The sequence below is a fragment of the Aphelocoma coerulescens genome, chromosome 8 (assembly GCF_041296385.1).
Source record: "Aphelocoma coerulescens isolate FSJ_1873_10779 chromosome 8, UR_Acoe_1.0, whole genome shotgun sequence".
NCBI classification, from domain to species: Eukaryota; Metazoa; Chordata; class Aves; order Passeriformes; family Corvidae; genus Aphelocoma; species Aphelocoma coerulescens.
The window spans coordinates 15,774,935-15,791,158 of record NC_091022.1 but is presented as its reverse complement, the minus strand read 5'-3'; the positions used below and the strand labels follow the sequence as shown (position 1 = coordinate 15,791,158).

Here is a 16,224-nt window from a genome sequence, read left to right as displayed (position 1 = left end):
TACATGATATAATGTAGCTCAACTTCATATGTAGAACTTCCTTCTGTGAAAAATAAAGCAACAAAATTACTACTCTAATGTAGCACTCCAGCAGAAGGAATCACTTAATGCTGATGACTGTATTAACAGAACAGTTCATTAATTTCCCTGCAAACCATGCCAGATTCTACAACTAAGAGATGTATCTAGGAGATAACACAGACTTCACAAAAGACACCACATCAATACTTGGAACTTTCCTTCTTGCTCCACTAGTTATTAAGTTTTCAATACCATAGTACTTTACTTAAAATTAAACAAATGAACAATCTACTGAATTTATATAGACTTAAAAATTAAGCAAAGGTAAGTCTGCAGAATGGAGTCCAGCACTACACAAATCACCTTCAAACTTAACTAACATACATGATACAGTTTGCATCTCACAGCTTACCTCAACTTACCTAAATTAATCTCATTCTTCTGCCACCTTTCACAACATTTGTAAATTGCACTCCATGATATTTATATAAGTTACATTGGACCTACAATAAACAACAAGATTTTTCATTTAATTATTTGATGACATGTTGTTCTCAGAATACAGCTGGGTGTTGTATGCCAAGTGCCAACAGCAAATAATACAGGTTCTTCCTGTTCTGGGAGACACCAAATAGGAGCATCTTCTTACTTGTTAACCTAGACTCCATTAAAAAAATGTATTCACACAACTATTAGTGGGACAAATACTCACTCCGTAACAATTTCTTTTATTTCTGACTTTGACTCCTTAAAACTCAAGTGTCTAAAATCAAGAGTGGCTGAGGACATGAACTGAAAGTCTGAACAGTTTAGCAATTTTATTACTGCTTATTATTATTAAGCTTTGTTTTTTAAATTGGGAAATGGAAGAACTGCTTAGGCAGACACCATTGCCAAACACCTCAGACACAGGAGCCCAGCCTCACATTTGCTGTTATGAGGTCTCCTGATGTCCATCATAGGGATTTAAGGCTTTAATAGTAAACGTGCGTTTTTCTTCCCACAGGCTTCAGTCTTCCAGAGTGCACTTTCTCATTTAAATAGCTTGCTTGCTATAGATGTTCCTACTTACCTAATAAGAAGTTTGAACCATACCATGGACTGTATTAAAAGGATGGTTGTTAATTCAAGCTTGCTTTATCAGAGAACCTACACACAGTACTACTAATACAGATAACAGAACTGCTACTCTTTGTTTCTTCCAAGCTACCTTTCCCCCTCTAGCTTTTACACTTGAGATACATTTGAATTAATATTGCTCTTATTTGTTACCTTGGAAAACCCTCACAGTTGACTTGTACCAAGAATACCAAGAAAGCAATATGGCCACAATGTATAAAATATTGAAATGCAGCAGATCTCAAACTGAAGAGAAAAAAAAGAGCTTTTGTCACAAAAGCATATAATCAGTGTGGGTGATTTTATCAAGGATATGCTTAGACATGAGTGCTGTTGGAAACTGATGAAATAATGGATCAATAAAAATCTAATGTTTTGGACTAAGTGCCCATTTATCAATCATGCTCACAAAGTTATTCTGAAAAAACAGCAACTTTCAGGAGTTGAGGCAGTAGAAGACAAAGTGGAGGACTGGATGCATGAGGTAAGTTTCTCAGAAGACGATAGGCTTGTGTGAAATTATTTAAGGAAAATTTAGAAGAGAAATAAGATACGTACTAGGTCATGGTATTGGCTAGAGTCAGAAAGTGGGGTAAGGACACTGAGCAGACAAACAGCAGAACACAAGTCATGCAGACATGCAAACAACAAAGGTCAGCACGACCCAAACTGATGGACAGTTCATGGAAACAAAGTTAGGCTATACTAGATAGCAAATTCTGTGGAAGGGTGTACCCAACCTAAGCTTAAAGAGGGAAGAGGACTTGTAAAGAAAAGTGTGCAGTATCATAACACTCTTGATCTCTGTGCTGATATTGAGATTAAAAGTATCAGCAAAACTGTACTACAAAGATTCCTAAACTTGAAAATTTGCAAAAATTTTCCTTTTTGCAATGATTTTAATATAGGAATTTTCTTTTGATAACAAAAGTACTGCTCTTTTAGGTTCTTATACTCACCTACTCTCAAAGTTATCTTCGATTTTAAAAACCAAGATATTATCACGAACATTCATCTTATAAAACAAAATGAATTTATTAATGCTGTGTGATTCTGCTGTGTGAGAGCAAGAAAAAAGAGTATATGTGGTGATTCAGAATGAATAAACAGGGATTACCTCTCAAACTGCAGCTTCAGACCTGCTATTCCAGGCAGACATACTTGGAAGAAATGGGAACGCCTGATAAATGGACTGAACTATGCACACACTCTTGTGCTACAGTAAAAAAAGCACAACATTCACAGAAATTCAAATGTTTTAAAAAGCCTGTATGAAAACACTTTTCAAGACTAAAAATATATACATTGATTCCACCTGCATTTTGATTTAAGTTTGATCAGAGAAATTGTTTTGTCATTTCAGTGTTAACCATGGCACCAATATAGGCTTTCAGTCTATGACTGACCAGTTCCTACAGAAAGTACAGACACTTTATATACATTATCAGGTGTCTTTCTGAGGGATATGACCTCAGGGGAAGATCCAATATAAATACAGTTATGCTGGCATGGGTGTTTTCGCTGGTATAGCTTAACATGCCAATCTGTTATTAACTCTGCTGAAAAAAGCATCTGTGCGAGTATAACTGGTTTTTATGGGACAAGGCGGGCTGGTATCTCCTGCTGTACCTGGTGTGGCACTACCCTTTAAAGGGATTCTTTTCCTGTACTTACACGGGTGACAGCTCATTCCACCCTGTCTGACAGCCAGTCTTGGCAGCTCCTCTCATCGCACTGAACGAAAAAAAAAAAAAAAAAGACAGCCTAGCAAAACCTACATAAAAGTTTATCTGAAATTTTAAAATGTTTTAAAACTCATTAATTTTTTTAATTTTATTTTTACTTCGTCTTGTTACCACATTTACAAGCCATTCCTAGCACACACTCAGGAATCACACCCTCATACAAAGAGCCCCGGGAGAGCGGATGACCGGAGCCCGCTGGGCAGGAGGCGCCAAGCCGAGGGTGCCTGGGAAAATTAACCCGTGGGCCGCCGGGGCGGCCCGGCCTCAGCTGCTCAGCCCGGCCTCCGGGCAGCCGGTGACAGGCCTGGCCCCGCCGGCGCGGGAGGAAACGCCCCTTGCCTCCCCTCTCCTTCGGGGCGGCGGGACTGCCCTATGGCAGGGACTGGCAGGGAGCGGGAACTACCGGCGCGGCGTTGCGCAACCCGCTCCCGGCGCGGCGCGGCCCCGTCCTGCCGGCGGCGCGGGGCCGGGCGGTACCGCCCCCTCCCGGCATCCCTCGCTCGGCTGCTCGGCTCGGCTGCGCTCGGTCGGCGGCTCCGCGCTGCTCTCGCCATGGCCGCCTACAGCAAGTTCCTCACCGCGCGGCACTCCGCCATCGCCGGGGCCGCCGCCGCCTGCGCGCTGCTCTGCCTGCTCGGCAAGCGGCGGGCGGCAGCGCAGCACGGGTGAGCGCGGAGCCGGGCCGGGCCGCGGGGCGGGAGGGGCCGGGCGGGCCGCGGGGTCGGCGCCGGGGGGGCTGGAGCAGCGGGAGCTGTGCTCGCCCTCACGGCCCTGGGCCCGGCGGAGGGGCAGCCGCGTCCCTGTGCCACACACAGGGCGCTGCCACCGCCGCCCTCTACCCGGGACGCGGCTCCGGGGCGCAGGGGTCAGGCTGCTTCCCCCTCCGCCTTTCCCGGCGTGAGGTCGGTGCCCCTCTTGCGAGAATCCAACCACCGCCGCCTTCTTACCCAAATTATATTGGCTTTTTTAATTTTCCTGACTGCGGACAAGTATTAACAGCTGACTTCTAGGGATGACCGTGTCTGCATAGGCAGTTAATAGACTCAGCTGTTGTTTGAATGCTGCCGTGTGACAATAAGATACACGGACAACAATTTCAAAGTGGCCAGATCTGATGATGTTCCCTGTGAGATTGCCTTACAGGTATAAGGTGCTCGGGTGTGTATTCGTTAATACCTTGCAAAAAACACTGGTACCACAAAGTGTGGCAGATGAAAAATATATCGCAGACTCAGTCCTTTCACACTTTTATTGTATTTGTGATTGTCGGTTGTTGACCATATGCTGAAGTCCTGGTATGTTGAGATATTACAGCTTGTAATATCTTGTAGGCCCTACAAAATTATACTGAAATGGACTTACTCAATAGACTTAAGTAATAACATACCTGAGATTAAGCAACGATCCAATTTTATTTTACCTAATTTCTTTCATACATGATATCTGTAAGAGTTTCACGAAGTTAGGTAACTGTCACACAACATGGCAGACGTTGATATGCTGCTGAAAAGTCATGAATTTGCTACCTTACATTGTTTTTTGCATGAGAGGTAAAACAAGATCCTGAGCTATGGCTGTGGGTTACTCTTCTATCAAACTCAGAGGGAGGGGTGATTTTTTTCAAGTATCTCTGCCTAGTTCAGTGAAATACCACTTTTGAAAAGCAGAAAAGCTGTATGGAAGGGCACAAAAATGATGAGCTCAGATTTCCACACCTAATATAGTGGTATTTGTAAGAAATACCGGGCCATGCAGATGTTCTAGGAGCACCTATGTGTTAAGTCAGACCAAGACTATTCTCTTAAAGTGGATCTCAATTGTCCGCACTTACCTTGCTCTGCCTTCATTGAGGAATGATCTTGGAGCACACAAAGCAGGTTACATTCAGGTTGGAGCACATCTTCAAACACAGATACAGGCCCAATGTAGTTTTGAAGTGCATTTAATATATTCCCACTGTTGGTAGCATTCATTTGATAGAAGCAGGCTAGAACTTGTCCAGAGTAATCTCCCTATACCTGAAATAGTTATTATGTGGGTCCTGGGTTGTCCCCATTAAACTATTTTGCTTTCATGGCTTCTTATGTTGATCTGCAGGACTCGACAATGGCAAGGCATGCATTAGCTTGAGAGTCAGTGTATGGAAAGTAAGTGTTAGCCTTAATGCTGAAGACTGTTTGGAAAATGTCTTTTCCGTGTGGATCTTCAATTTTGCTAGGTACAGTGTTAAAAATCTGAGGCATTTATATGTATTAGATGGACCAAACATTATTACAAGATTAGTGAGAATTGGAAAGGGGAGATAACTTATAAATTACATTCTAGCTCATTCAGCAGATGAATGGGCTTGTGAGAGCCTGACCTGATCTGTCCCTTTTCCTCTCTCTGTACTAGAATCTTTCCGATACCTTGTCCTTTACTTCTGTAATCTTCTCTCTAGTCATTTTTCATTCTTGAATTTGTTAGAAATGCAGTTGCTAAAGTAAGTACCATGCTTGCAAACTTGATTTTTCTCTTGTATGTATGTGTTGCTTTACACTTTTGAGTTCCTCCACAACTTAGGTCTTATTTACTACTGGTACTGTATTGTGGCCATGGATTCCAAACTCTAACATCCAACATTCGGTTGTTTCAATAATAGCTGTGCTGCTGCTTGAATGCTATTTTGAGGATGATTTTTGCCCACTGGTCTTCGTTCTTTTCTCCATGTTTCCCTGTGAGGCAAACCTTGCCAGGAGCCTTACAGAATGCTACCTATCAAGACTAGGCAGTAGGTAAGCTACATTGCCTATATCACCAGCCTAGACAAAAGCATCTGGTTATTACCATTGCCTCATCCTCCTTTAGTCTCATTAGTTCATGTATCATTCATTTCTTCGTGCTTTGTTGCTAATGTAAATTATAGCATACTTTGAAAGGGATTGTCATTGTGCCAAATCTTTAAATTTTCAGCATTCTTGTGCTCGTATATGATGCTGATGTATAGTAACAAGTGCACAACCTTTGAAATCTGCAGGGACAGTGTATCCTTTACCTTCTGTGTTGTATATCTCTGTCTCTTTGGGAAGAGGAAGAAGTTGGGAGGGCATGGCTGTCCTAAATTTTTGTACTTATTCCTAGGGAGAAGAATTTCCCTTGGCAATCTAGATAGTCTGGAAGAGGACTGGTAGCATATCTGCTGCTTGAGGTTAACTGACTAAAATACGTGAGGTGATTTAGTTTGTAAGTGTGAATTCCTTTGTTAACCTTGGTGTATAATGCCTGAAAAGGTTGTGTCATGTTAGTGTGAAGTAAATTTCAGCTTCTTGAATTCTGGAGGGTGAAGTTCTAGATTTGAGCTTTGTAAGGGCAAAGGTAAATGTTGCAGACCTGAATATAAACAGCAAAACACTGGGCTTAACATTCAAGTGAATCATTGAAGTGTTCTAGTGCAACTGTAAACTTTACCTGCAGAACTTCTTCCTTCCTCACATAGTTTCAGAATACACACTTACTTATATATACTTTATATTCAAAATAACATTTCATGTTTTCCTACTCTTTCATGTGTTTCTGGAGTAGCTGTCATTTTTCTGTTTGATTTTGTGTGCTTTTTAAAGTTTTGCTGGAATGTCAGCAATAGGTCTGCTGCTGGTTGAACTTGAAAAGTAAAATAACATACAAATTGAACAAAGAAGGAAAATCTTTTAGCAAATCAAATGTGTTTGAATGTGTGACAAGAAAGCTATGTGACGGGCTGTTCATGTTGTATGTGTTTGTTTTATATAGAATAACCAGTTGTAGGAATGATACCAGGAAGGGGAGGTAGCAACTTTTACCTACCTTTCTGCTGTCAAACAATAGGGGCAAGGTCCAGTGCAACTCATATCAAGTAGTGATGTATGAATAATTAAGATGTACGTGGTATGCCAACCTGCCTTTGTAGGTCAAAGATCATTTAATTAGTACTGCCTGGATTAGTCACAGATGTTGTTCTGCAAGAGGTATTACACTGCTCATTGATTTTACAGAACTGATAGGTGGTGTCACTTGCAATTTACAATGCATTTTTACCACAGTTTTCTGAAATCTTCCAAAGTAGAGTGATACAGAACTGTTTGCCTATAGTAACTTGCTAGTTTTCCATCTTACTTCCTTGGTGTAGAGCACAGAGAAAAATACATTGGTTCTTTCTCCAAGTTGCTCTCAAGAAGTCTGTTTCCTTAAAAAAACTTCATGTCTTCTTGGGAGGGGGGAAGTTGTTTTATTTCAATGCAATTATGACTTCAGTTGTAGTATTTGGGTGTTTTAGAGTCATAAGAAGTTCTTTGAGAAACTATGTTATCCTAGGTATATAATGCAGAAAAAAAGCCTGTTTATTCTCTTTCCCTAAGCCTGCCTCAAGCAAGAAGCAACAGAATATTTGCTTAAGATTTGATTGCTTCAGAATTAAAACCTTAAGGGGTGTTACATAAAGGAGCTGGATATTTTTCATTATCCCTCTAATAAGAATTTTTCCTGAGTATCCATGTAGTTTATAATAAAGTACTTAAACAAGTAGAGAATGAGCTTGGCTTACTTTCAAAAAGAAGGTGTTTAACTCATACAACTTTCTGCTGGAAGGAGGGACTGAAAGAAGTAATAGAAGGTAATTAGGGTTAGAGTTTGGAACTACAAGATTAGGGAAAGGGAATAAACAGTTTGGAGTAATAGGAAGGCATTTGTAATGTATGGGAAGGTGACAAAATAAAATTTTTTGGAATCTGCTCCTAGACGCACTGGCCTTTCCTATCACCTAGCTGTGTTCATTAGAATCCAAGAAGATGCTAGGATGTGGACGCAATTTAGTATAAATTGAACTTCTAAAACCTATGTGGTGGCATCCCTCCTGTGAGGAAAAAAATGAATGAAGCAAGAATAGTGCATGCTTGGGGCCTTAGAGGTTAGGCAAGCCTAAAGTGAGGGGGAAGGCTCATTGAGGGGAGAGAGGTTGAGTTGCAGACGGTGTATATCAAATAGGGTTCATCTTGGGTGATGCATAACCTGTGCTCCTGCCTGTCACTGGGCTTCTCAGCCATTGTCTGCTGACACAGGGGCAGCACATGTCACTCACTCCCTAGATGTCACTGCTTATGGCCCCACAGCCTGTGAATGTGCAGTTTGACAGTGATTGACATAAGTGCAATCAGAGGTGACAGACACATGTCCAAATGTGTGGAGGCGCTTTCAAACACAACGCAGGAGTTTAAATATAGCAAGTGGTAGTTATAACTTGAAACAGATGGTGCATTTTTATTCTGTTTGTGTATATTTAGGATGTTCGTCTGTCTTGTTAGTTTGCATCATTTCTTTAGATTCTGAAGATATTTGGATGGGCTTTGCCAGTGTACTTCACGTGGAGGGACCTGTTCTAGTTGAGTCATGGCTGTTTGACAGGAAGGGTGAAATTATATTGCTGCCAATGAATAGACTGGTTTCATATATGTGAAAGCCTTAAAGGGAACCTGTGTTACTTGGAAAAAAGGTGGCAGGTGTCAAAACCAAAACCAACTTCATGCTAAGGACATTAAAGTAAGTTTATCCAGGATGTGAATGTGACTGTCCAGTCTGCTGCTTGCAGTAAGTGCTCTAGCAGTGAGGGGGAAAAAAAAAGGACAAAATATACAGATACAATTACTAGAATACATCAAAAATCCAATCTTGTGCAAAAACCTGCCTGGGGCTTAGAAAACCTGTCTTCAGCTGGAGGGTATGGAGGCAGGAGAAACCAGATGACTCAGCCCTAATCCTAGCATTTAGACTGCCTTTGTTTGGGGCCTGGCTAGCTAATTAGTGGTTTCTCTCTTAATTAAGTTGCATAAAATGCCTGCAGTCTAAGACAAGATCTAGTGCGTGTGCAACAGTGTAAAACTTTTTTTTTTTTTTTTTAATTTTTTAGGAAACTAGCTAGAAATCTTTTTCCAATGCTACCCGTGAGGAAGATCTGCAGCCACAGCTCAGGCCTGAGCACAGCTTATGAAAAAATTAATAGCGCTAAGGTTTTTCTTATATGTAAGCTATGTTATTGAGATGCATTTTCTACTGAAACTTAGAATTTCCTTTCCAACAGTTCTGCTTTGTTATCTTCTCAAAGGTTTGTAGAAACTTTGAGCTTTAGCAATGCAGAGCTCCTGCTTGCAGTGGCTTAGCTCACTGTGACCTTCTCAGAGTCCCCTTCTTGCTTGCCTGAATACATTCCACTCACATTATTTTTGGTTATGCTGCAACTAGCCACCAATCTAGAGCCAAGAAAGTTGTGTTCTTGGTTTCTGTGTGTGCTCGGAGTGTACTGTGTAAATGGGCATGCTTTTGGACTCTGCCCAGGCTTCTGAGTAAGGTTGCTGCCCTTGACCTGAAATAACTGTGCTGTTGCTCTCTACCCCTCTGTGTGGGGTATGCACTATGAAACTCTGCCTGCCGGTGACTACAACAGACTTTTCTCACTACAGCTGTTATTTTTCTTCACACTGTTGCATTGCATCTTTAGTAATTTGAATTTTATTGTCTTTACAATGTCTCAGTAATATCTCCAAAACTAACCTGAAAACTGCACAAATAATCGTGAACTATTGCAAAATTGTTTATCTTGTGTGATTTTTTTGAAGCTGTGAAAACTGCACAGTGCCATTCCAGCGTGTAAGGTCTGCAGGATACAAAGGTTGCCTAGAGGTAACAACTCTTTGAAATACTACACTTAATCCTAAACCAGATATTCTTTCTTTGTACTGTGTTAAGCAGAAGCAAGTCATCCTAACTCTCCAGAAGGTAGCATGACTTGAAATTTGTAGGATTTTTTTTCAGTTAAGGACAATGTAACATTTTAAAGCCCTTATTGCCTCATCACATCATTAAACAGCAGGTCTTGCTTATCACTCTTTTCATCTGCAAATCCCTGTTATGCTTAGCTCAGTGTAGATTGCTTCCTCTGAACTTTGTTCCTGGATGGAGACTGGTATTTATAAAGACAGTAATCCTTTAACTTTTTCCTACCTGCTAGTAAATACCACAGAACTAGTAAGTCTGAGTTGACTCAGGCGTCTTGAAGGCTTTTCACAGTTTCTCAAATCACTTTCCTCTTCAGTAGAGTTGAGAATGATTCCGATTGAGTAACCAGTTTGTTGCATGTTTCTTTAGAGAGAACAGCCTCACTAGTATGTAAATAGAGTCAAAAGACTGAGTGGTCTGACCACTACTTATTTGGAGACTGAATTTCATGTTTTCTCCCTCTCCACGGTGCTACATTACTGCCCTTCAAGTTGGATCAGCTGTCAAATGCCTGTAGAGAGTCCTGAAACTATTAGTTTCTTTAAAACATCTTGCTGGTTTGGGCTAATCATGTTTCTCATGTTTCTCCTTTCAGTGTAGGAGAAAGGTGTTTTGTTGTATTGCCTACTGTCTACTGGGTAATTACTCACCTATTTACTTCTCTTTAGAGAGTTGCTATTCTGTTACCATGCATGTATGAAGGGCAAATTTGGTGTAGTTGTGTCATTCCAGGTACTGCTGGTATCTTTCTCTGCTTTTTATATCTATGTTTGCTGTAAAAGCCCTGTGCAGTTAAATAATGGGTAGCAGGCTACATCTGAGATACTGCTTTTCCTGAAACTTCCTTAGGTGATGTATATTCTGTTATACCTCTAGACTCTTTATGTTCTTAAAAAATTTTCACACATTGCACTCAGACTGGTTTGTTGAGGGCTTTGTGCAGTTAGATCTTGAAAATATATGGTGACAAATTCCACAGTTTTTGATTCACTATTAGGAATGTTTTACAACTGTATTTTTTCTTATATTTTTTCTGTATATTGTCTGGATAACCCTTTTCATAAACCTTTTTATAGCCACCCCTCCTTGTCTGTGAGAGCACAAAGGAACAACGGCCTCTATACCAGGGGCGTTATTTTCAGCAGAGAATTTGGCCAGCATGTAACACTTACCTCCCTCCACCACTAAGGCCTGTGATGCTCCAGCATTAAGTAAATGAGAGGTCTGGAATAATGGAGAGCTTGAATCCATTCCAAGTGTTAGAGCTCTCTGCTGTAACCAGATAGTCTTGCTGTATTCTTGCTGACTAATTGAGGATATTATTTAGTCTTTAAATTCATTGAGGATACAACCACCATTCTCACAAAAAAAGTTGTAAATAGTACAATGGAGTCTGGAGTAATGCCAGTAGGTATTGGACTGAAAAGGTTTTATTCCAGGCAGAACTATGGCACAGTCTTTATTTGCAAATAAAATGAGCTATGTAGGCACATTTGATTGTTGGTTTTTTGGTTTGTTTTTTTTTTTTTTTGCTTCTAGACTTCATATTTTATTGTATCCATTCTTTTTAAAGTATTAGTCTTGTTTTGAGCTTGCACAAATTTTTTTAGTAAAAAGAGAACAAAACACTGTTAAAGCTCTTTTCATTAGATTTTAAGTTTACATGTGCTTAAGTTTTGTTTAATTTAAACTTTATAAATATAAATTCTAATTAAGTGTGAATTCCTAATTAAATGTAAAATCTTGATTTCCGAGCAATCCTCCTTTCTCTCTAATGGATAAACAGTTTCAGCTCAGTCAGTAATTTCAGCTGCTCAATTTCTCTCAACAGCTACTGTAGGAAAAATGTATCAATAAATACATGAAACATACTCAACTAACTGCCAGAATAATTCCAGTCCTTATCTTCCTAATAGATTACTCTATTAATATATTCACTTCAGATCCTTTTAAAGCTGAAGTAGTTGTGTATTATGAGTGTTGTGACTTCAAACATTGGCAGAACTTGAAGCAGCAAAGCTTATAGGAATTATTACAGCATGTCTGGAAGAGCTGCATGCTTTCATCTTGCATTATGACAAATCATGAATCATCTAGAAAAATAACCATGTAGTTTGATAAGTACTTATTCATGCTTAAGAATACTTCTTTTCTCCTGTTGCCAAACCAAATGTGATTGGACTGATCCATATTCAAGTTTTAAAAATATAGGTCAATGTTTTTGACTTTGAAAAATTACAAGATGTATTGAGAAGTTTCTTGTACCAGAAATACATTGCTCTTGCATCACCAGGATGTAGTCTCCAAGTAGATTGTTTCTTAGACTTTGCACCCTGTTAGGATTTCCACAGATGTACTTCCATCACAGCCTGATTAAATGTTACATCTCTTCTGAACTTTCATTAAGTTATTTCTCCTCCAATCTGGCCTCTGCTGCCCATCATGTTCTTTGTTTTGTCTTTTGCACAAGTAGTCTTACAGGATTTTATCTGCTCTCAGGCTTCCGTCTCTCTTACCTTTAATTAAGTTCTTGCTAAACTGGTGGATCTCCCTTCTTGCTTTCATGGTCTTCTCCTTCCCTTCTTCTCTCATATTCCTCTGCTACCTTTCCTCTTCCTTTCATAGTAATTAGCTTATTTTTTTTCATTGGTTAGTGACATTCCTAGATCTTTCTGATCATCCTAAATTAAAATAGGTATGGTTTCATTCTACATATTTTCTTTGCAGAAGTGTGGAATGATGCTATTGCTGAAGTTGTGGGATAGCTGGTTGTGTGCCAGTCTGCTTCTGTTTTGGTGCTGTAGGCCAAAGGAGCAGTGCCTGTCATAGTTGCTGCTTCCTTGTAGTGTCCTAGATTCTGCCTTCAAAGTGTATGAATGTTGTAGTTTTAAGGCAGCCTGCTCTCGGTGTTTTAATGTCATGTCTAAGAAAGTTGCAGTTTAATATGGTTAGTGGCCACTTTTAAACTACATGAACTCTCCCAACAGCTTCATGTGGGAGACTTCTGATGATTGAGTGTTCCAAAAGGAAGAAAGACAAACAATAACTGTCTTACATGTCAGCTGGCCTGTCTTAAAAGTAGAGGTGAAAGAATAGCATTGTGCTTTCAAATGCTTGTTTAGCACCAGTTGATAAATATTTTTCTACAAACTGTTCTGTTAAATGCAGGGGAAGAAAAATAGATTAAAAACTACCTCCCCTTTCAATGGACATCTTTGCAGGAACTTGATTTCACAGGAGCTGGCTTTTTTTCCCTTGCAGCACATGTTTATAAACAAATAATCTCTCTGTGTAGTAAAATGTGTTATTTTGAAGTCAAATATAATGCAAAACAAATCTGGTTGATTTATGTAGATAGTGTGAAACATCAAAGTTGGGTTGCTCGGATTGCTGAGTCTGCATTCCTGTAGTTTTCATTTGTGGTCAGTGGAACCATGTAGCCATGCTTGTAAAGTATGTGTGAGAAACAGAAAAACACTTGGAGCTTCATAATACAGAGTTCATGGAGTTCATGATACAGAGCCAAGGTAAAGCAGAACTTGGAGATGAAAAAGTGAGACTTGGTTTCCCTATGTGAAACTGGTTGCTGTAATGAGTGGGGTTTCACTGAAATTGTATAAAAGCAGTACATAGGTTTGACATAAAAGGTAGTCCTGCTGAAAAAGTGTATTGCTTTGAAAGAAATAGATAGAAATATAATCCCAAGATTTCCTTTCTGTCTTTTGTGTGTAGAGATCAAGACAAAGCAAAATGTGTTAATAACAAATAAAATACTTTTTTTCTTCCCTTCGCAGTAAAAGAAGTGGAAAACAAGCATTGCAGAATAATGAGGTAATTATTTCTTCATGTCAAATATTCTTTAATAATTTTAAATAAATCTGATTTTTTAAACTTAAAAGTCATATCACTGTAGTTTAATTTTGGCTATGGTGCAAATATGGTTTGAATGATACTTTCAGACTTGCATTGGTAAAACAAATGGAAGAATCAGGTTAATCATAAGAATCTGAAGTTTGATGCCTGATGTACACAATGTCCTTTTTTATCTCTTAGTGCCCTATGAATTTGTAAGGACTAGTGTTGTAAGTTTTTCTGTATGCATAGAAACAAACAGCTGTCTGTAGATTTGGTATAACTTGTATTTGTTTTTTATGCAAAAGAAAAAAGTATGGAACAAGATGTTGAGTCTGACAGTTTCTAAAAACTACTTCAAACATCTGGTAGGAGGTTTGGCATTTCCCTGATCTGTGTCTGTTAATTCGTTTGAAAGTGATATACTAAATCCCTTCAAGCCAAGGTTTTTGTTTCATATTCAAATAAAATATGACAGACCAAAAGGCAGAGTCTGTGATTCTGGTGTTACAGTGGTATGAATAGATTCCGTGTACTTTCATCTTTGCTGCAAACTTTAAAAAAAGGCTTGCACTGGATAAATAGAAAGGTGTATGCAAGCATCATGTTAGCTTCTAACCACACCTTGACTGTATTATTTACCATAAACACTGATCTTTGGCATAGCTATACCTATTTGTAAAAACCTTAGCTAGCTTTCTCTTATTCTTACCCATCTCGGATACAGTTTTGCTGAATGGGATTAACAGTCTAAAGGAAAAAAACTTATGGGCAAGAAGATACTGGAATGAATATAAGTGCAACACAGAACTGTAGAAATGGGGAAAGGCTGAATAGAGGGGAAGAATAGGTTCAAGTAAAAATATATTTAGTCATTTAGAAACGTAGCCATCAGACATTGTGTTAGTAATTTCTATTGCAGGAAAGCAATAATATATGCAGCATCATGCTTCATTAGGACTGGGCAGTAGTCTTAGTTGTTTGGATTGCTTGGATTTTTGAGTAAATCATTTTTAATAAGATGTTGTAATCACCTACTGCATAGCATCCTATTAGGCTAGAATTTTTATTTGTAGATTGTGTTCACATACATTTTTGAAAAGGATGGGAGTATTGTTGACTTTGTGCTATGAAAAACAGGTGTAGGCTTCTTCACAGAGCATTCAGAGTGGATCTTTTCTCTTTTAGGTTTCCTGTCTACCTTGTAATATTGATATAGGCATTGATAGCATGCTTCACATGAGCCTTGGGTAGCGAAGCTAGCAGGATTATGTTGAATAGACAAGACTTGTTCAAAGTACATGTGTCCTTTTGGTCTGTTTTCAGGACTGAATTCTTCTGTCACATCCTTATGTGAAAGAAAAGAAACCTGGACCATTAATGCTTAAAAAGTAATCAGGTTAGTCAGGACAGAAAATAGGATTACATGGAGTGAACAAATGAAACTGACCCAAATAAAAGGTGTTTGGGTACAGGAGGATTTTTAAGTCTGGTAGATACAGCTAAGTAGGAGTGTGTTGCACCATTTTGTAGAAGTAAAGGAATAAAAAATTGTGGTTTCACTTGAAGCAAGTTTGGGCTGTACAATCAAAGAGTTTAAACCATTGATTGTCTAGATAAATAATGGAAGGCATCTTTAAAAATACTGGCTGATGGTGTCTTTTTAGAGACAAGCAATGTTAAGAGATGTTTGCATTACAAGTTGCACTTGGATGTACTTTAGTGCTGTGATCTGCATTGTTTGTGTATCATCTTTAACACAGATTTTAAATAAAAAGAATTTTATATCATAGCAGCTACTTCCTATTGCAGTTTGTTTTGATAGCTCTCAATTCTTTATTTAAGTTGTCTGAACAAGTCTTAAGTTGGAGGGAAGTATTGTAAATTCTGCAGAAGGAAGGTAGCTGTAAATGACTTGGGTAGGGAAGATATCACATCAATAGTTCAATAATACAAAAAAATTCTCACTTTTCTTGTTTTGTTCTGTGTGCAGCAGAAAGAGGGCAAGAAGGAGCGAGCAATGGTGGACAGAGTGTTTATTGCACGAATATGTCGAATCCTGAAAATAATGGTCCCTAGACCACTTTGCAAAGAGGTAAGCATTGCCTGCAGTAATAAATAAATAAAGCTAGAGTCAAGTTTCTTTTGAAATAATATCAGAATTTAAGCAACTGCATATACATTACTTAAGTAGGAATAAATTGTGCTATGTATTTTAAAATAGCAACACGTTAATATAAAAGTCTACATTATTTTCAGTTGTTCTATCACTAAAAGTTCTGGTTTCAATTACAAGATAAGCCATTTACTGTCAGCTGATAACTGCTGTTGTAGAATAACTTTTAAAAGGGCATCTGGGTTTGTCTTGTTTGATGCAAGTCAGTACACTTCTGTGTGCAAATGCTTCCTCTCTTTAATTAACATGCAGTTCATTCATTATTTTGATTTAGTAATTAATATCTAGGCCAAGCCTTATTAAAAAATGAATTTGTCAAAAAGTCTCTCAGCATCATTTCAGGAAAGCTATGCCGTGTAGAAATCAAAAAAAAAAAAACAAACCCAAAGCATTAGTTGAGCTCAGAAACTTAAGCAATGAACTGTAATAACTTCAACACACATCAGGCACAAGAGCAGTGAATTCCAATGTACAGAGTGTAGACCAAGCATGGCAGCCAACTCAGCCTGCATGAACAGCCCAACAACA

The 16,224-nt window shown here is 38.9% G+C and overlaps 1 protein-coding gene across 1 annotated transcript in view; it reads left to right on the top strand.

Annotated features, from left to right (window-relative positions):
- Window positions 1-3,369: 3,369 nt before the first annotated feature.
- ABCD3 (ATP binding cassette subfamily D member 3) overlaps window positions 3,370-16,224 on the top strand; it is a 28,536-nt gene continuing 15,681 nt past the window's right edge. Inside the window, exons 1-3 of the mRNA XM_069022702.1 lie at window positions 3,370-3,550; window positions 13,463-13,499; window positions 15,514-15,615. Of these exons, the coding sequence (XP_068878803.1) occupies window positions 3,438-3,550; window positions 13,463-13,499; window positions 15,514-15,615 (252 nt within the window). The 5' untranslated portion in view covers window positions 3,370-3,437. The remainder of the gene's footprint in view (window positions 3,551-13,462; window positions 13,500-15,513; window positions 15,616-16,224) is intronic.